General features: G+C 31.7%; 1 protein-coding gene across 1 annotated transcript in view; it reads left to right on the top strand.

The window, feature by feature from the left end:
- Positions 1-4,630, top strand: part of LOC111623105 (triple functional domain protein-like) — a 304,942-nt gene extending 300,312 nt beyond the window's left edge. Inside the window, exons 49-51 of the mRNA XM_023365589.1 lie at positions 1,339-1,519; positions 2,524-2,569; positions 3,358-4,630. Coding sequence (XP_023221357.1) covers positions 1,339-1,519; positions 2,524-2,569; positions 3,358-4,021 — 891 coding nt within the window. The 3' untranslated portion in view covers positions 4,022-4,630. The remainder of the gene's footprint in view (positions 1-1,338; positions 1,520-2,523; positions 2,570-3,357) is intronic.
- Positions 4,631-20,182: the final 15,552 nt, after the last annotated feature.

Below are 20,182 nucleotides of genomic sequence, written 5' to 3'. Positions count from 1 at the left end.
CAACAAGTTTTTTGTATAGATGGTAATTTTTTCACTATTTTATCTATTTGTGTAACGTTTATTTCAACTCTCAAGAATTTGTTGTTGCACTTAAATAACTTTTTCCCTTAAAAATAACATCTTTGTATTTATTTTATAATTTTGTTTTTTTATAACGTTATATGGACAAAACGACATACATAGACAACGGACATAATGACATACCTGTCATTTAGTCCATAAGAGCTTAGTCAAGGAACTTACCTTAATCTCTTAACGTTTTATTAATTATCAAAAATGTCTTCCAAACAAAGTTTTTCATTATTGTTTAAAAGAAATTTTAGTATAAAACTTTATTTCCTTTCTTACATATTATTTACAAACTTATTATCTTTCACATAACAAAAAACTTGCAACGAATCACGTGACTCGACAAACCTCTTTAGTTTTAACTTCTACTCCTAATATGAAGGCAATTAAATAAAAAAAGTGTGTCCAAAGCTCCGCCAGAGAAAAGGAAACGAAATATTACTAAAAAGTTACTTGAAGAAGAAAATTTTCCTGATAACTCTCATGATGATGATGAAGACTGTCCACGCATATATTGCGATGATCTTTTTTCCCGATCTAAGCCTGGAGGAGACTGGTTACGGTGCTTAAATTGTTTCTGTTGGGCTCATGCTTCTTGCTCTGACGTTTTTAAAAGAACCAAGCGTTTCATTTGTGAACTTTGTCGGTAATTTTATAGTTTTTACGTGTATGTCATTTTGTCCATATACTATGGACAAAATGGATTTTGGATAATCTCAATTAAACTAACAATATTTTTTTTCTATTATTTTAATATTGTAAATGTTTAGTATATTTCATAGCTAAAGAACCAAAGATAATTGGTGTAGAATATGACAGTGATTTGATTTACCAATAAAGAGTTATAAACCTAAAATAAAACCGTATGTCATTTTGTTCGTATTTCCCCTAGTAAAAAGTGATAATTACTAGAAGAAAATATTCTGATCATGAGTGCAATAAGATTGATTCACTGACATGAAATGTTCAAATAGAAGCAGACTTTTTCAGAAAAACGAAATAGTACAATCAAAAGGGATGTAGAAAGTGTTACCAGAAAACTTTAAAATCTCTGAAAAAGTCAAATGTTTTATTATTGATTAATCTTTATCAAAATTTTAAAAATATTATTTATGATGATCAATATTTATAAAATTTATATTGTTGATATGTAGAATTATTATATATTGCAATACAGATGTAAGGAACTGGGATTGAGCTACCAAAGAAAGGCAGATGAAGCCTTTGGTAAATGTATTAAATTATTAATAATTTTTATAAATATTACAGGTTAACAAAATGTCACTAGGAGAAGAAACTGATGATGATGATTGCAAATTTGTATTAAAATCTAAAGATCCAATGCAAGAAGGACTTAAATTTATTGTACAGTGTCCATCTCAGGAAATAAAGAATGAATGGGTTGATAAAATTCGCAATATCTTAGATACTCAATTAGATTTTTTAAGAGGTGAGTGTTTTATCAATATATAATATAAAAATAGCTTTATATTGTTAAAGTAAATAATAAAGATGTCAGTTTTTTTATATATTTTTGATCTAAGAAATATTTTTAGTAAAGTATATAAAATGTCATTTCATTGGTACGTTTATGGGTATTATTTCTTGCAAATTTTTTATATGCTTGCAAAGCAGCAAAGCATTCTTTTGTTTATATATGATTGTAATTTCATATCTATGTACTAATTTAACTTTTATATTTTTCTTTTTCATCTTCATTCTTCATAGAAAAGAAAAATTATATTTTTTTTTTCTATGAAGAATGAAGGTGAAAAATATAAAAGTTAAATTAGTGCATAGATATGAAATTACAATCATATATAAACAAAGGAATGCTTATATATTTATATATTGTTGATTTGAAGTTTTACAATATTTTTAAATGTAATATAAGATACTGTAAATGTTGATAAACATGTGCTTAGTATATTATTTGTAGATAAATATAACATATATTTATTAGCTTTTGTATTTTCACTTACTTTTTAAGTTTCTAAAAATTGAATAATACAAAAGATTGCTTAGATTTACCAAAAACATGTTGTATTTAAAATTAATTAAAAATTGAAATGAATTTCTAACTAGCCAAAATTTAAAAAAATAATTGCCAATTACATTGGATGCATTAAAAATTTGTGTTATGCTTTGAAACTAACTGTCTTCAAAGGAATATTTTTGTTGTTGGTAACTAAGTGCTTTTAGCATTTAATGATTTAGTTGGGTTTGTTAATTAGTTTTTTGATGCAAATGTTTGTTAGAATAACATTAACATATCTCTCTTGGAAAGTTAAATAAATAAAAAGTATTTAGATATTAAGAAATATAAAATTATTAATTTAAATTTTGTTTTTTTATATTATTATTATTAAATATTTAAATGTAAATAACAAATGTGTTCTCAAGTATTTTGATTTTGTGAAATTTGAGTAATAATTTAGTGTATTGTTTTTATAGCTCTTCAGTCACCTATTGCTTATCAAAAGGAATTAACCAAAGATATGTAAGTATGATTAAATGTGTTATTTTTTCTGTACTTTGTGTTAATAATTTAAAATTTTAAGATTATTACAGATATAAAGAGTTACAGCTTACTTGAAGAAATTTTTGCTTACATTATTTTCTTTGGTATTTAATTACACAAAAGCTGTATTGTTTCCAAATGTTTCTTTTTGCTATTTACAAATATATCAAATGTTACATCAAAAAATTAATCTGCATTTTATTGTAAGTGAGAGCATATTAACTTTAATTATCTTATTTAACTTTAAGTAGCTTTAACTCTCATCCTATGATAAAAGTAATTATGAAAAGTTGATAGTTTAATTACTTTTGCATCTATTTCTAAATGTAGTTATTATGAATATGAATATTTACTTTAAATGCAGAAAGTAAAAACATCCAATCATTGCTTTTTTTTATCTAGCATAAATTTTATTTTATTGTATTTTTTTTTTTTTTCATAAATCCTAAATATTGCTTAAAAATTTGTAACGATCTTTCATTTTCTATAATTTTTTTATTTATTTATTGCAGATTTCATCTATTGTGTGTAAGTTGGAATAACTTGCATGTAGTCGATGCAATCTGTAAAAAAAATTATATTTTACATAATATATTTAACATAAATTTCTAAAATTCTACAACAAAATATTGTACTTTCTATTATTTAATAAATATATTGAATAACTGGATTTCTTATTTTATAATGTGCTGTAAGTTTCTCTAATTATATTCAACTTTTTATAATAAAACTTTGTTTTTTTATTGTATTTGTTTGTATATCTATAGGTCTGCACCAGAACTTGGATGTTTATGGAACCCTTCGTTGCGAAAAACTCTTTCTCATCCTGCTGCAGCTCATCATAAAACTGGTAAATCTATTAGCACTGATTTAATTGGTTATTCCACCACATCAAAGTCTCTGCGACAGCCTAATCGTGATAAGAAAATTCGATCTCAAGAAGTTTCTATAAACGAACTTAAAAAAGTGCCCAGTTCAGCGAATTCTCTTAGATGTAATGAACAGGAATCATCAGTTTCTACATCTGAGAAAATTCCTGAATCTTCAGCTCTAATAACTCATGGAAATTATAATTCTGTTAATATTGCTGATAATCAAAGGAAACATTCTTTTCCACTTGAGAGAAGATCTAATCAGTCGCAATTAAGTCCTCCAAAAGGGAAAAGAAACTTTTTTGAAGGTTTTCGTAATACACTACGTTCAAAATCAAAAGTGGATACAAATGTTAGTAATACAAATGGTGGTACAAATGTTTCTTTATGTTCAAGTCATAGTTTAGATTCGGCGTCTACCACTACTCGTTCAGACTATAAGCAAGAATTAGAAGTCGCAAAAGAATCGGGTGTTGCCAGGAGGTGGTCCGAAACTCATTCTCCTCATTCTGTGCGGCCAAGTTCTGTTTCGAATGTATTAGATTCATCAACACATTAACAGATCCTACGAATGGCAGATTGTTTCTTTATTCAAAGTTATCGAAACATTTTTATTATTCATCGGAACTCGTGGAAGCTCTTCCATTACATGGTGGTAAACTTACTCCTTGTACTCATTGTGATATTTTGTCTGTCACGTGTTCAAGTGTATCACTTGGGATAACGTGTCATTAATACCGCCACCAAGTCAAATGCATGATCTTGCTCAGTGCACCCAGACCTCTAGCTTTATGAACTTGGTGTCATTTGCCATAGAGCAGTTTGCACTAACTGCAAAACTATGCATCCAACATTCATTGGAATTATTGTAAATATATGTGTATATATACCTATACAGTATATAAATATATATATTGGTCCAAAGTGACCTTCTGTAGACGAGTGTAACTGCCTTGTGCATTGAACATTGAAAAGAAAATAAAGAATTGCGTTGATGTACGATGACATTTTAATGAGTGCCATAAAATAATTTCATATTATAAAATTATGTTATATTATGTTCATAAAGGAAAACTGTTTGAAGTCAAATTTCGCTAATCTGAAGTTTTGTAAAATAAAATATATAAATCCAGTTCAAAATTATGCAAAAGTGTGTTTAGTTATGTTTTTAATTACAATATGTACTTAAAAAGTACTACACACACGCTTTATAAAAATTTACTATAATTTTCCATTTATTTGGATAGATTAAAATGAACGTTATATGATTTATGTCAACATAGATTTTATTAGCTTGCGATTAGTTTTTGGCTTATACATATGCTACATCAATTAAACTTCAAATTTAATAGCTTTGAATTGGAAGAGTCGTATTTATCCAAGAAAACCAAAGCACAAATGTTGAGACGAAATCCGCGCTTTGTTTTCTTGTGGAATTCCTCATCTTAAGTTCTTTAAATAAAATTAGATTAATCAAACAAGCGCGAAAGTTAAATATAAAGTTCTGTAGATACATACGGTGATTCAAAAAGTACCTGAAAGCATGTAGCATTTTAGTCAGAGAATCGATTGAAGCGTTAATTTATAGCAAAATTTTCTCTTACGTAATGCAGAAATGTTGCATCGAATTTAAAGACGAGACATTCCTGGACAACAATTTTCCTCAAGTGATGAGTCGACGTTTCATGTCTAACGTTACAAGCGACTTGAAATGTCTGGCAGTGTGGTGTACCGCTCCTCTTTCCATGAGGACAGTTCGTCTATCTGGATATGCTGGAAAATATTCTCATTCCACAAACGATACAGAAGGATGCGCTGTAGTGGGTTTTTTGAAAGTGATTGATCGGTACGGTACCGGATTTTCTCAATAAATGTTTACTGTTTGGGAGATTGGTCGATATCATGGCCACCTCGTTTCCCAGATTTTATACATATATTTTTTTCTTGTGGGATTTCATTACATCTAGTGTTGTTCAGTCCTTGTTTGTAAATCACGAATCATCGTCTCAGTTGCCGAAGTGCCTAAATGCAGTGCTTAGAATTTTTCAATCTAGTCTTACCACCAATGGCGCTCGCATCGACCCAAATTCGAGTTTAGAACTTGATGCGTTTTGTTATAAATAAATGCCTTAATTCTGTACGTCATCTTATTAGTTTTAGAAATGTATAAAATTATTTTAGTCTTTTAATCACCTTATACATATTGTACTGTACATGGTTCATAATAATTATATATATAATCATAGAAAATATAGCAAGTTAAATGACTTCATTTCTGTACACTAGATTTGGCCAACTTATTGTTGGCAGAATGTGATCGACTTTCATGATTCGAAAGTACCAATGATCTTACACCATATTTTTATTCTTTTGTTCTTTAACATACTCTTCTAAAATTATGCTATAGAAATACTTTATTGCATGTTTTCTGTAAAGATATTAAGGTATAAACTAAGCAGCAGCATTCATCACAAAAAAATAATTTTTATTTCATTTATTGCATAAATCCTATATTTTCTCTTTAGCATACTCGTTTTGCACAAAACTAATTGTTTAAGGCATAAGAAGATAATTTCTAAATTAACAACATAATCTATAGTTCTTCCAACATAAGTTTTCAGTTGTCAAACCAGACTAATCCATTTCTTAAACCATTCATAGGGGTATAGGTATACCCAATGTTCCACGTTTGCAATAAACAATCAATTATTTACAATTAATAAAGCAGTCTCTCCTTACATGCAATCGGTTTGAAAAGTGATTTAGTCTGGTTTTGACAACTGCCAACTTACGTTGTAAGGACTACAAAAAGGACTTGACAAAAAGAGCATGTTTCAGCTTCGTCTTTTTTTGTTCGGTATCTGCGCGGTTTTTTCACTGTGCTCAATCAGAAACAAAGGATCACGTATGTGACGGTCCAAAACCCTTTTGTTTTAGAACAATATCACTTTTCTAATAAAGTTCGTGATTAGGTAAAAAGGGAAAAAGAGGGACTTCTGCGGTCAATGACCGAGATGATCTCCTCGAAAAAAATCGTTAGTATATCAATAAACGAAATCTCCTCCATTTGTTTAAAGGTAATTCTATAGACGTTAATATCAACAAGACGGGAATAAGAGATGTTTTTACCCCCTCTTTGGTTGCACGTGACACGTGGTTACGGCAATAAATCGCCTCCTTCGTAGTCAAACGCGACGTTTGATATAAACAATATCTAGATAGTTGACCAGGTTAAAGAAATTATTGTCAGATGAATGTTAATTTATGGATGAGAGCCGTCAAACCTATAGAAATTTATATTATAAAATCATATCTTCTAGACACTGATAGCAATAAATTAAACAAACTTCTCTGTGTCAATTGTCAGTACAAGCTAGGTCTAGACATCAACACACGAACAGGTGTGCGTATAAATCATGAATGATGTCATAGTTCTCACCCCCTCAAAAATAGTATAAAGAGGGTTTGGACGCAGTCCACAAGGCGGACATTCACAAGGCGGACATCGACTGCCACATCTACTGACCAATACCGCCATACTGCCATGACGATCCAGGAACGTTTTCACCAACGACCCATATTACGGATCGGGAACTTAGAGGTATTTGTTTTTGGATATCTATTTGTATACTCTCTCTCTGAGAAATCTCTCTTCTAGAGATCTCTCTCTCTTCTCTTAACTTAGAGAATAGAGATTAGATGTTTCATATGAAAGACGAATCATTGTCGCGACATAGAATAGAATTTTTGTAGATCTTCACCTTAGCCTTTGATATGTACAATTTTATAGTTGTTTATTAAATGTGTTATTCTTGTTCAACCTGTGTATTCATTTGGGAACCTGTCAACTTATTCACTGACCTCCCAACTCAATTTTATTTTGCCCTCCTATAAAGCCATCCTCTGACAGAGCCGCCGGTAAGTGGGGACAACTAAACCCCTCGGTTCTCACACGTATATCATACAACACAGTACTGACAACCTATAGCGACAGTTAAAATTTCATAATTTAAAATTCAATTTCCATAGAAACATGTTTTAATAGGCCATATCTGCATCGAATTGTTGACCATGCATGTTGCTATACTGTACAGTGTATAGCAACATGAATGGTCAACATTCCTATTATTTCTATCATCACAGTATCGTGTATAGTATACACGATACTGTGATGATAGAAATACAGTAATAGGAATGCAAAATGTTTCTACGATACAAATTAATCATGAGCATTGTTAATTTCAGACAGTCAAGTGAATTGCATTTGCTAATAAAATTTGAAATTCAATTTACTAATATTTTTCAGTATTAGTAAATCGAATTTCAAATGTTATTAGCAAAATAATTTAACTTGAACTGAGTTATATATTTAGAAGAAATAGATATATGCTTGAAGTTGATTCTCGAGTTATTCATATGCTAAATAACTAAAAGAAATAAAATAGAGGCAATTTGTAGTTTTGGAAGATTAGAAATAGGTTAAAATATACGACATAACATCAGTTACCACGCCAAGAGAAATCGGTCTGCAAATTGGAATGTTTACTGACATTCTTTGAATATAATTTGGCGAAAATAATGCAATGACACATCAGTTAACGTTGAAAAAACAAATAGGAATGAATTTCAGTGCCAGGGGTACTCGATTAATCAAAATAAACGCATTACAATAAAAGGATTTTAATTATTTCATTTATACTCGATTAAATCTTCGCCGAATGACGTACTATTCGCGAGGAATTGTTCGATTTTCCAAATTTTAATAAGCCAGGATCGTGGCATTCCTGAATTATTCTGGTGATCCAGCATGGTTTGATTTGATGGGCTACGGCAAGGCAACGTTGGGGAGATACTTTCCGGGAGGACTATATGGGAAACGCCCCTATTTACATATTAGGCATTTGACGAAAACTCCGCGTGGTCAGGCGCGAACCGTCCACCAACTAATTATCATTGTTCAATGGTTTTAATATGTATGCATAAATGATACCATGGTATACAAGTAGAAACGGCATGCTACAGCGCACCGAATGCGCGTGCAGTAGTCTTTCATGACGTCATATTCTATGGATTGAACCGCTGCATTCGGACTCAACTTGTTAGGTCTAAGTCTAATAATATAGGACTATATGTAAATCTTCGGATACACAATTTCTAGCTACATAATTGACATGGTCAGTTGGATTGCTTTATGAAAAAAAATAGACATGTAGAACACAACTGAATCCTGCTAAAAATTTAATACGTATTATAAAAGAAAACTAATAATAATAAATTCACATAATACTGTACAGTCTTTGCAATAGACAGTAATTTAACTCTCACAGGATAATGTAGTAACACTGAATTACAGAATATTAAAATACAGAGAACATATAGTGAATGCAAGCTGTTTGCAGTAGAGTTCATTCGAGTACAGTACAATTGTTTTATATTTGTAAGGGAATGAAAGAAGAAACGAAAAACATTGTATACAAGATTCCGTGCACTTGCAGTAACACAAATTTTTATATAGAGGAAACAAGAAGATTGAAAGTGAGATTAAAAGAACATGTAGCAGACTTAAAATACCATAGATTGAATTCTGTTTTCCACTAACATTGCACACTAAATAATTGTAATATAGATAAAATTAATATAGAAATTTTACATAGGGGAAAGAAATATACAACAGGAAATTTAAAGAAAATGTAGAAATCCTCAAAACTATAACTATAAATAAAAATCTGAGCATTAAAATAAAATAAATAAAAGTGTTATGATAAATGAATTTTTTTTTAATTGAATGATACGTGTATTCGAATACGTATACCACTTAAAGAATTTTAAAAGTATTTTAAAATAGTCTAAGGTATTTTTATATTCCATAACAATTGATTTACAATAATTGTTACGATAACTTGGTTATAAATCTGCAATAATAAAAATTTAACGAAGAACCAGTCACAATACGATGTAAGCTTATGCAAATTTGTATCAAACTACGTAGTTGAAGTATTAGAAACAGCAGGAAAATAAAAAACCGAAATCAAGTGTGATATCTATTTACGAGGTAAGAAGTAACTTTTGTTTCAGTCATGAATTTATGCACACCAAAAGATGGAACTTAAATGACATTTCTTATATTAATAGCGAGGTTGAGGCCGAAGTTTTAAACGCGGAAACGCGTCGGACGTTCAGCGCCGCTTTCCTGTAAGCCTAGAAGTTTGACAATGGTGTTTGGAAAGTCAGTGGAATCACGCTCGACATTCCAAACACCATTGTCAAACTTCTAGGCTTATAGGAAAGCGGCGCTGAACGTCCGACGTACACGTTTTCGCGTTTAAAACTTCGGCCTCAACCTCGCTATTGTTCCAGAAAAAGGACAAGATGCTTTCTGTTGTAAAGAAAAGCTGAACTATAATTGAAACTCCGTTAAACATGGCATCGTTCTGGGATAGAAGTAAAGAGCATAGGTCTCGGGTACAATGTCTATTGATAGATTTGTATTTGTATGGACTTGATTTTGTGTTAAATATTTGAATTCGAAACAGATGTATGCAAATTCTCATACTGTTGGTGCATTCATCTTTTCGTTTCATTGTCTGGAAGGAAAGTACAGTACATTTTGTAGTGTATATGCGTCTCGCTGGTTATAGTGTTGTGATGGTAAATTTTGATGTAGATTTTCAAAAGCATATTGATAGTTTATACAAGATTCGTAATGTTGTAATTAACATAGAACTGGATTATAGTATCGTGAAAGTAAATGTAATATTCTGGTGTTTGTCTAGAAGGATATACAGCAGATATTTTTACCCGAATATATAGGCCTATGTGCAGCTGTCAAGTTTGTAAGCAATATAGAGGTATGTCCCACAAAATATTTTACATTTGGCCTGTATGAATTATTTGTAATTTTATAGTTTTACTAGCTGTTACCCGCGACTTTGCCCGCGGAGGTTTTGCAAGCAAACCCCATTTATATTCAGTATTTCAACAACCATAGTAATTGTTATTAACACCTACCGCTGAGAATGATGAGAATTGCCGAGAATCAAACGAAATGTTTTCAATTTGATCAATTTTCTGGAACGTTTACAACCGTTCTATAATCTAACCAATATGCAATAACAAATTCGAATTTAAAACGGTTCGAACATTTGGTTAAAAAATCGAAATATATGAAAGTATTTATAACAATGTCTGAATTGTTATCAATTTAATAGACCTAAGTACTCGATGAAGACTAAATGTAATTAAAAACAAAAAAAATCGCATCTAAAATAGTACAGAAGAAACTGTTCTTCCGGTTAAGCCTTAATCCTCTCCCCTCCGCCTAGGAATTTCGAAAAATCCCTTCTTAGTGCGCGTTTTCATGACGTATTCTAACTGTGTACCAAATTTCATCTCTAGGTACAGCGGTTTGCTCTGGGCGATGATGAATCAGTCATTCAGTCAGTCAGTCAGGACAAGTAATTTTATATATTTAGATATGTGTGGATTTTTATTGTTTTAGTTGGCTAATGAGGGGCAGAACGAGCCCGAAACGTGTAATATAATACGCGTATCAACTAAATAAAGATGAAAATAACGCCAAGTGTTTAAATTTTGTAATATTTTTATGAAAATACTGTATACAATTTAGAATAACTGTACAGTACGTGTATTATGATACATATTAAGTTTATAAAGTAGGTTTATATTATTGCTTTTTTCCATTTCCATATTTCCTATTTTTCATGTTTTATTACAGATTTAGAATATTTCGTTCTGACTTTTCGAATTCCGGTCTTTTGTAATTCGGTAATAATAACACAACAATTACTAATGTGTTGGACACTTATAATGGTAATGTTAAGGATTTGAATCTTTCTTCCTCCAGTAATCTTACAATTAATCAGAAAGAAAAGTTTTTATACCAGATGTAATCAATAGAGAGAGATTACAATCTGAGCATTTGCTGAGAGAATTCTTTATTAAACATTTTCAACCTACTGCCATAAGTCGTCATCAGGTTTTAAAATAAGTTTAAGAAAATGTTCCACAGATAGAACATTCCGTTTAAATTTCTTACAATTTGAAGTATTCTAAGTACAAATTAAAGTTACACGAATTAAATTTTAAAAAAATTAAGAAAAATATTAAATAAAACTAATAAAATGTAATATAAAAGTAAAGCCGAAGATGATTGTAGGAGGAACACAAATATCTTCTATTAAATTTTGTAAGGTCCAACAATTTATCTACCTGAAATGATAGTTCTATTAATGACTTTCCTACCGGTTATATTCATTAGAATTTTCTACCATCCTCATCGTTTAATTTTCCATTTTTATGCTTTACCCTCCTGTGGCAGCACTAAGAAGTCTTTTGATTCTTTCCGCTCTTTAGGCTCTAAGATGGCCGTTTTTTCCATAAATCTTCCAGTTTAAATCTCACATAAGATTTTTCGTGGTTATAAAGCATCTTATACGACCAAGATACTGCTTGTACCACTTAATTATTGCTAAACAATTTATTACTCTAGATCAGGGGTCGGCAACCTTTTGAGTCGGAAGAGCCAAAAATTACAATTTACAAAATTTCAAAGTATTTAAAGAGCCACAAAATTTTTTCTTGCCAACAATAAATAGTACTCGCATAAATAAAATTTTTTGATAAAAAAAAAAACTAATCTATTTATTCAGAATTGTCTTGCGTCGAAAGCGAATTAAACCTAATAGAAACATCCCACGACGGCGTCATTCGAGAGCTTCCGACGGACTGACGACAGTGACGACGCGTGTCACGGGGGAGGGGTGCGATGAAAAGCTGAGAGAGAGAATCGGTGCCGAATCCTCGTTAATCGATTCAGAACGATTTTTAAATGTTTTGTTTTGATAAAATAAATAATATTTGCGTATGGAACTAAAGAGCCGCAGCTTCACATCCAAAGAGCCGCAGGTTGCCGACCCCTGCTCTAGATGATTATCACCATTAAATAAATTTCTAAATTTGAAATTTAAACTGCATTCTAATGGAACAAATTCGTCTTTGTTCTAAACTGAAGCCTAGTTGGTCAGGCCAAAAGTGTTTTTATTAAAATTTCCATTCTTTAGTGTTACCAGTGAAGTTAAATTAAGTTGTTTATACAGTAGACCCCCTATAATGCGGAGATACGTTCCTCGTTATACGAATTTCGCGTTGTAGGAATCCTTAAATACATGAGCCAATCGCAGCCCGACACGTGTGAAGTTTACGGACTACGGCTGTTTGAAAGGTTTTCTTCCATAAAATTAATAGATTCTAGACTAATTCGACTTAACATTTCCAAAATACGTATATTTTTTGGGAATAATCCGTATAAACTATGCTATAAACAAAAAATTGTAGGATTACTTACCGAGTGTGCACCGTTCGACGTCGCCATTGCTCAAGCTTGTGTTCGTCGCGGAGCAGCGCACCAAACGGCGGCCGCGATTTCTGATGTTATTTTTCTGCGAAAAATTCGTTGAACTTTGGAGACATCATTAATAGAAATAATTTTTATGGCCGTTGAATAAGAAATGTTTCTTTCACAAGAAATGTATAAAATTACAGTACTGTATTAGACTTACGGTACCTAATTTACATACTGTACAGACGATAGTAAACTCAACTTACCCGCCTAAACTCTCCGTAGCGTGGCGCTGGACGGCGGAAAGTAGGTTCTGCTGCTCGTCCGCGATGACGAGTTGGCGATGACGTTTTACCGCGTTTTACGCGTCCATTTTAGCGTCTTTATACGAATACTGTCGCAATTTTTTCGCCTCGTTATAGGAATCTACATTATAGGGGTAGACCCCTATAACGCGGGTTCCTATAACGTAGATTCCTATCGTAGTATCCTATAACTGTATAGTCTGTCTACGGAAAGAATCAACTTGAGAGCAACGTCACGCGTGATGTCGCTTCGGTTAAACCAATCAGAACATTCCTAATGATGTCAGCACTTTTCGCTTAATATGTCAGGCAATGTATGAATTTTATTTTATTTTCTCTCACTAGATGGCAGAACGACTTTTCCATTAATTGTGTTCATTTTTTATAGCATAAAGAATAATGCATTTAACGGCTACTATAGCGAACTTCCTCGTATTCCAATACCAGAACGTGAAGATTTCATAATACTGTTTATAATGGCGATGACATTTTTAACAAATGAGGAAGAAACCAGAATTAACTTGCCACAACTAAGCGATCAATGGTTGATGTTCATTGGTTAATATCCAAGTTGATTGTTTCAGTAGATGGACTATAGCAACATAAGGGTGCATCTATGATTTTCCTTCAATACCTTTTGTTTTTCTTTGTTGGAAGAAATGTGTCATAATATAAATATTACGCCGTAAATATTATCGTTTTTCGTATATAATATTTTAAAATAAGGCATAAAAAATTCTGTAACACTTTGATAGGCCACTAATAACAAGCTTTTAACTGCAGAAACACATTGGCTGAGACCGACCGTAGCGCCTCTAGCGAAATTGTAATCAAGAACCAACACTTGTTAACACAAAAATTTAGGAAAGAAGCTATGTTTTGTTTTATTCAAATCAAAATTTAATCTATAATAATTCATTTTGAAACTTATAAAAAAAAATTACTTTGATTTATATACGAACGAACGATATATATACATATTTTAACTATTTTTACACTTCACTTAAACCATTTTAATATAATTTGAAAGAAATAAGATGATAATAAACAATATACTTTCTTCTAGTATGCTTTGTTTGTCGAGATGTATAAACACTACTTTGTCTTCCTTTATTTTAATAGATAAAAGAAATTATTTACTGTATCATAACAAGTGTAACAATACGAAATTTTGTCTATTTAACACTGAGAATATTACATTATTACTAAAGAAACACAAATTTATTAAATACATTTATTAAAAAACAAAAGATTCAGTACAATAACACAATATAGTAATCAATAAAACACAATAATTTAGGTCTATATGGTAATCAGCAATTCTGACAACAGGAAAAATTAAAATGAAGGAAAATGCAAGTTAAGAAAAAGCATTAAAATGATGGAAATTTAACATGGTTTCAATGAGCTTGGCTGAGGACAAAAAAAAAATTTAAAAACAGTATAAAATAACGAAAGTAGAGATGAGAAATTACTATAAAGAAATGCTTTTCAACCTTTTTGGTTACGTAACACTAATAAGTATGTAAGAATTCATAACATACTTCACTGAAAGAAATCATATACAGTATTGTGAAATAAAACAATATGCATTTGCAACATTTATTTTCCATTAGAGGCGCTACGGTAAGTCTCAGCCAATGTGTTCCTGCAGCTACAAGCTTGTCATTGATATGGTGACATTTTTGTAACTACAGTATTTGTTCTTTGCTGAGTCATGGTCTTTTTATTTCTATTTTATTTATCATCTCTACAATGTACCGTACAGTATAGTACAGCTCTCATCAGAAAGCAAATATAATTCAAAATTATTCATTATATTAAATGATTTTACTTTCCCGAATGTTATGTAACAGAGGGAAAGTATGGGGATCGGTAAAAATTGATCCACCAAGATTTTTTACATTTTTGGATTCAGGGGCCCTTGAAACATGGGAGAAAAATGGAGGTTGTATCTGTTCGTATGGGGGGACACGATTTTGTTCACCCACTTTAAAGCTTAAAGGTCGAAGGGGTGGGGCGATAGAAGGTGGTCACGTGTCAAATATGGATTGGAATCGGACTTGAAGATTTTACTCGTTTTTAGTATTTACAACTTTTTATAAAGCATCAAATCTAAGTGATCTTATGAGAAAAATATTAATTTTAAGAATGCATAAGAAAATGCTAGAAGTGAAAGACAAAAACTTATTCGTTACATTCAGTGTAATATGTCGAATATGTGGACTGTTTAATAATTATATTCGGTACTATGACATTTAGAAAATAGATATTCTATAGCCTAAATTTATAGATGTTTTTTTTTTTTAATTTCAATAGAAGCTAGTTAGTTTATTTGTTTTTTGACATAATGAAGGATTTCTCTTTTGTATTAATATTGCACTTCATTTGTTGCTAGGATCAGCGGCTATATTTCAATTAGATAATTCTTGAAATTTTCATTATTTTGCGTCTGCAAGTGTATAGTGACGCTACCCGGTAATTCAGTATAGGATTTAACTGTGTATGTAATCAACCAAAATAAATATAGTTAATTCCTACGTTTTGGATCGAGTTAACGATACATCTGCAAACGCAGGATTGCGGAATTTTCAAGAATCATGTAATTTAATTGTAGGTTACTTCATCTTGACACTTTCAAGGCCTTGTTGAAAAAATACTCGTACTTTAAACAAATTCAGTACGTGGTCTTATGGTCCAAACAGAAAAACTAGGGATTTTTATAGCATTCCTTCATAAAAATGCATTTCAATAAATGAAGCAAAACAAACAATAGTTACGGAATGTGGATCTACAATAGAATCTTGTTGGTCCATACATATGTCACCATTTGCCGTATTACAGGATGTCCTGCTCGAATCTCCCTAGTTTTCAGTAATAATTTTGGGAATGCGAACTGTATACCGAAGTGAGAATAGGTTTAATAGCAAGCACGTCTTAAAAATTTACATAAAATACTCAACGTGGAACGTGGGATATCCATTCTGTACGCGATTTCAGTCTATAGCCGATCTACTGCATGTCGGGCACCATTCTGTTAATGCATCCAGGATGCGGGTACAAACAACTGACATATTTTGCACATTTGTGGCACAAACCTGATTTTTTACATACCTCCAAAGAAAAAAAGTCTAAATAGGTTAATGGCGAGAGATCGAGGGCCAAGAGTGGGACCGGCGTAATCAATTCAACGATCTGAAAAAATTACATCTAAGACCGAGCAACGCCAGCACGAATCAGTAGCGGGCGTTTTCAGCATATGCACATTAAACTTGAACTGTCACAGACATTTCGATGACGTATCTTCATAATTGCATTTTATAGAGGAATTTGAAACTGGGGGGAATTCGAGCGAGATACTCCGTATTTTTGCATCACTTCTTCCAATTATTCATTACGAATGTAATGCATAATTAAAACAAAAATGAAAAACATCATGGATTGCCCCTTTTAATGATTAAAATAACTTTTGCTGCATTATTATAAATCTCTCGTAGCTTAAATCTATATCCTTTTGACACTTGTAAAAACGAATAAATTATATAAAAATGTCCTTATTATGATGATTTTCCACTATTGAGTTGTTAAAAAGCAATAGTTTAAGTTTAATGATGAATTTCAATTTTTTATATATATTTNTAATATCAACAAGACGGGAATAAGAAATGTTTTTACCCCCTCTTTGGTTGCACGTGACACGTGGTTACGGCAATAAATCGCCTCCTTCGTAGTCAAACGCGACGTTTGATATAAACAATATCTAGATAGTTGACCAGGTTAAGGAAATTATTGTCAGATGAATGTTAATTTATAGATGAAAGCCGTCAAACCTATAGAAATTTATATTATAAAATCATATCTTCTAGACACTGATAGCAATAAATTAAACAAACTTCTCTATGTCAATTGTCAGTACAAGCTAAGTCTAGACATCAACACACGAACAGGTGTACGTATAAATCATGAATGATGTCATAGTTCTCACCCCCCTCAAAAATAGTATAAAGAGGGTTTGGACGCAGTCCACTGCGCGGCCATCCCCAAAAGGCGGACATCGACTGCCACATCTACTGACCAATACCGCCATACTGCCATGACGATCCAGGAACGTTTTCACCAACGACCCATATTACGGATCGGGAACTTATAGGTATTTGTTTTTGGATATCTATTTGTATACTCTCTCTCTGCGAATTCTCCCTCTGAGAAATCTCTCTTCTAGAGATCTCTCTCTCTTCTCTTAACTTAGAGAATAGAGATTAGATGTTTCATATGAAAGACGAATCATTGTCGCGACATAGAATAGAATTTTTGTAGATCTTCACCTTAGCCTTTGATATGTACAATTTTATAGTTGTTTATTAAATGTGTTATTCTTGTTCAACCTGTGTATTCATTTGGGAACCTGTCAACTTATTCACTGACCTCCCAACTCAATTTTATTTTGCCCTCCTATAAAGCCATCCTCTGACAGAGCCGCCGGTAAGTGGGGACAACTAAACCCCTCGGTTCTCACACGTATATCATACAACACAGTACTGACAACCTATAGCGACAGTTAAAATTTCATAATTTAAAATTCAATTTCCATAGAAACATGTTTTAATAGGCCATATCTGCATCGAATTGTTGACCATGCATGTTGCTATACTGTACAGTGTATAGCAACATGAATGGTCAACATTCCTATTATTTCTATCATCACAGTATCGTGTATAGTATACACGATACTGTGATGATAGAAATACAGTAATAGGAATGCAAAATGTTTCTACGATACAAATTAATCATGAGCATTGTTAATTTCAGACAGTCAAGTGAATTGCATTTGCTAATAAAATTTGAAATTCAATTTACTAATATTTTTCAGTATTAGTAAATCGAATTTCAAATGTTATTAGCAAAATAATTTAACTTGAACTGAGTTATATATTTAGAAGAAATAGATATATGCTTGAAGTTGATTCTCGAGTTATTCATATGCTAAATAACTAAAAGAAATAAAATAGAGGCAGTTTGTAGTTTTGGAAGATTAGAAATAGGTTAAAATATACGACATAACATCAGTTACCACGCCAAGAGAAATCGGTCTGCAAATTGGAATGTTTACTGACATTCTTTGAATATAATTTGGCGAAAATAATGCAATGACACATCAGTTAACGTTGAAAAAACAAATAGGAATGAATTTCAGTGCCAGGGGTACTCGATTAATCAAAATAAACGCATTACAATAAAAGGATTTTAATTATTTCATTTATACTCGATTAAATCTTCGCCGAATGACGTACTATTCGCGAGGAATTGTTCGATTTTCCAAATTTTAATAAGCCAGGATCGTGGCATTCCTGAATTATTCTGGTGATCCAGCATGGTTTGATTTGATGGGCTACGGCAAGGCAACGTTGGGGAGATACTTTCCGGGAGGACTATATGGGAAACGCCCCTATTTACATATTAGGCATTTGACGAAAACTCCGCGTGGTCAGGCGCGAACCGTCCACCAACTAATTATCATTGTTCAATGGTTTTAATATGTATGCATAAATGATACCATGGTATACAAGTAGAAACGGCATGCTACAGCGCACCGAATGCGCGTGCAGTAGTCTTTCATGACGTCATATTCTATGGATTGAACCGCTGCATTCGGACTCAACTTGTTAGGTCTAAGTCTAATAATATAGGACTATATGTAAATCTTCGGATACACAATTTCTAGCTACATAATTGACATGGTCAGTTGGATTGCTTTATGAAAAAAAATAGACATGTAGAACACAACTGAATCCTGCTAAAAATTTAATACGTATTATAAAAGAAAACTAATAATAATAAATTCACATAATACTGTACAGTCTTTGCAATAGACAGTAATTTAACTCTCACAGGATAATGTAGTAACACTGAATTACAGAATATTAAAATACAGAGAACATATAGTGAATGCAAGCTGTTTGCAGTAGAGTTCATTCGAGTACAGTACAATTGTTTTATATTTGTAAGGGAATGAAAGAAGAAACGAAAAACATTGTATACAAGATTCCGTGCACTTGCAGTAACACAAATTTTTATATAGAGGAAACAAGAAGATTGAAAGTGAGATTAAAAGAACATGTAGCAGACTTAAAATACCATAGATTGAATTCTGTTTTCCACTAACATTGCACACTAAATAATTGTAATATAGATAAAATTAATATAGAAATTTTACATAGGGGAAAGAAATATACAACAGGAAATTTAAAGAAAATGTAGAAATCCTCAAAACTATAACTATAAATAAAAATCTGAGCATTAAAATAAAATAAATAAAAGTGTTATGATAAATGAATTTTTTTTTAATTGAATGATACGTGTATTCGAATACGTATACCACTTAAAGAATTTTAAAAGTATTTTAAAATAGTCTAAGGTATTTTTATATTCCATAACAATTGATTTACAATAATTGTTACGATAACTTGGTTATAAATCTGCAATAATAAAAATTTAACGAAGAACCAGTCACAATACGATGTAAGCTTATGCAAATTTGTATCAAACTACGTAGTTGAAGTATTAGAAACAGCAGGAAAATAAAAAACCGAAATCAAGTGTGATATCTATTTACGAGGTAAGAAGTAACTTTTGTTTCAGTCATGAATTTATGCACACCAAAAGATGGAACTTAAATGACATTTCTTATATTAATAGCGAGGTTGAGGCCGAAGTTTTAAACGCGGAAACGCGTCGGACGTTCAGCGCCGCTTTCCTGTAAGCCTAGAAGTTTGACAATGGTGTTTGGAAAGTCAGTGGAATCACGCTCGACATTCCAAACACCATTGTCAAACTTCTAGGCTTACAGGAAAGCGGCGCTGAACGTCCGACGCGTTTCCGCGTTTAAAACTTCGGCCTCAACCTCGCTATTAATATAAGAAATGTCATTTAAGTTCCATCTTTTGGTGTGCATAAATTCATGACTGAAACAAAAGTTACTTCTTACCTCGTAAATAGATATCACACTTGATTTCGGTTTTTTATTTTCCTGCTGTTTCTAATACTTCAACTACGTAGT

Source organism: Centruroides sculpturatus, unplaced genomic scaffold, assembly GCF_000671375.1.
Source record: "Centruroides sculpturatus isolate CEXI.00-Female unplaced genomic scaffold, Cexi_2.0 scaffold144, whole genome shotgun sequence".
In the NCBI taxonomy this organism is placed as follows: Eukaryota; Metazoa; Arthropoda; class Arachnida; order Scorpiones; family Buthidae; genus Centruroides; species Centruroides sculpturatus.
This window is presented reverse-complemented; position numbering and strand designations above follow the sequence as displayed.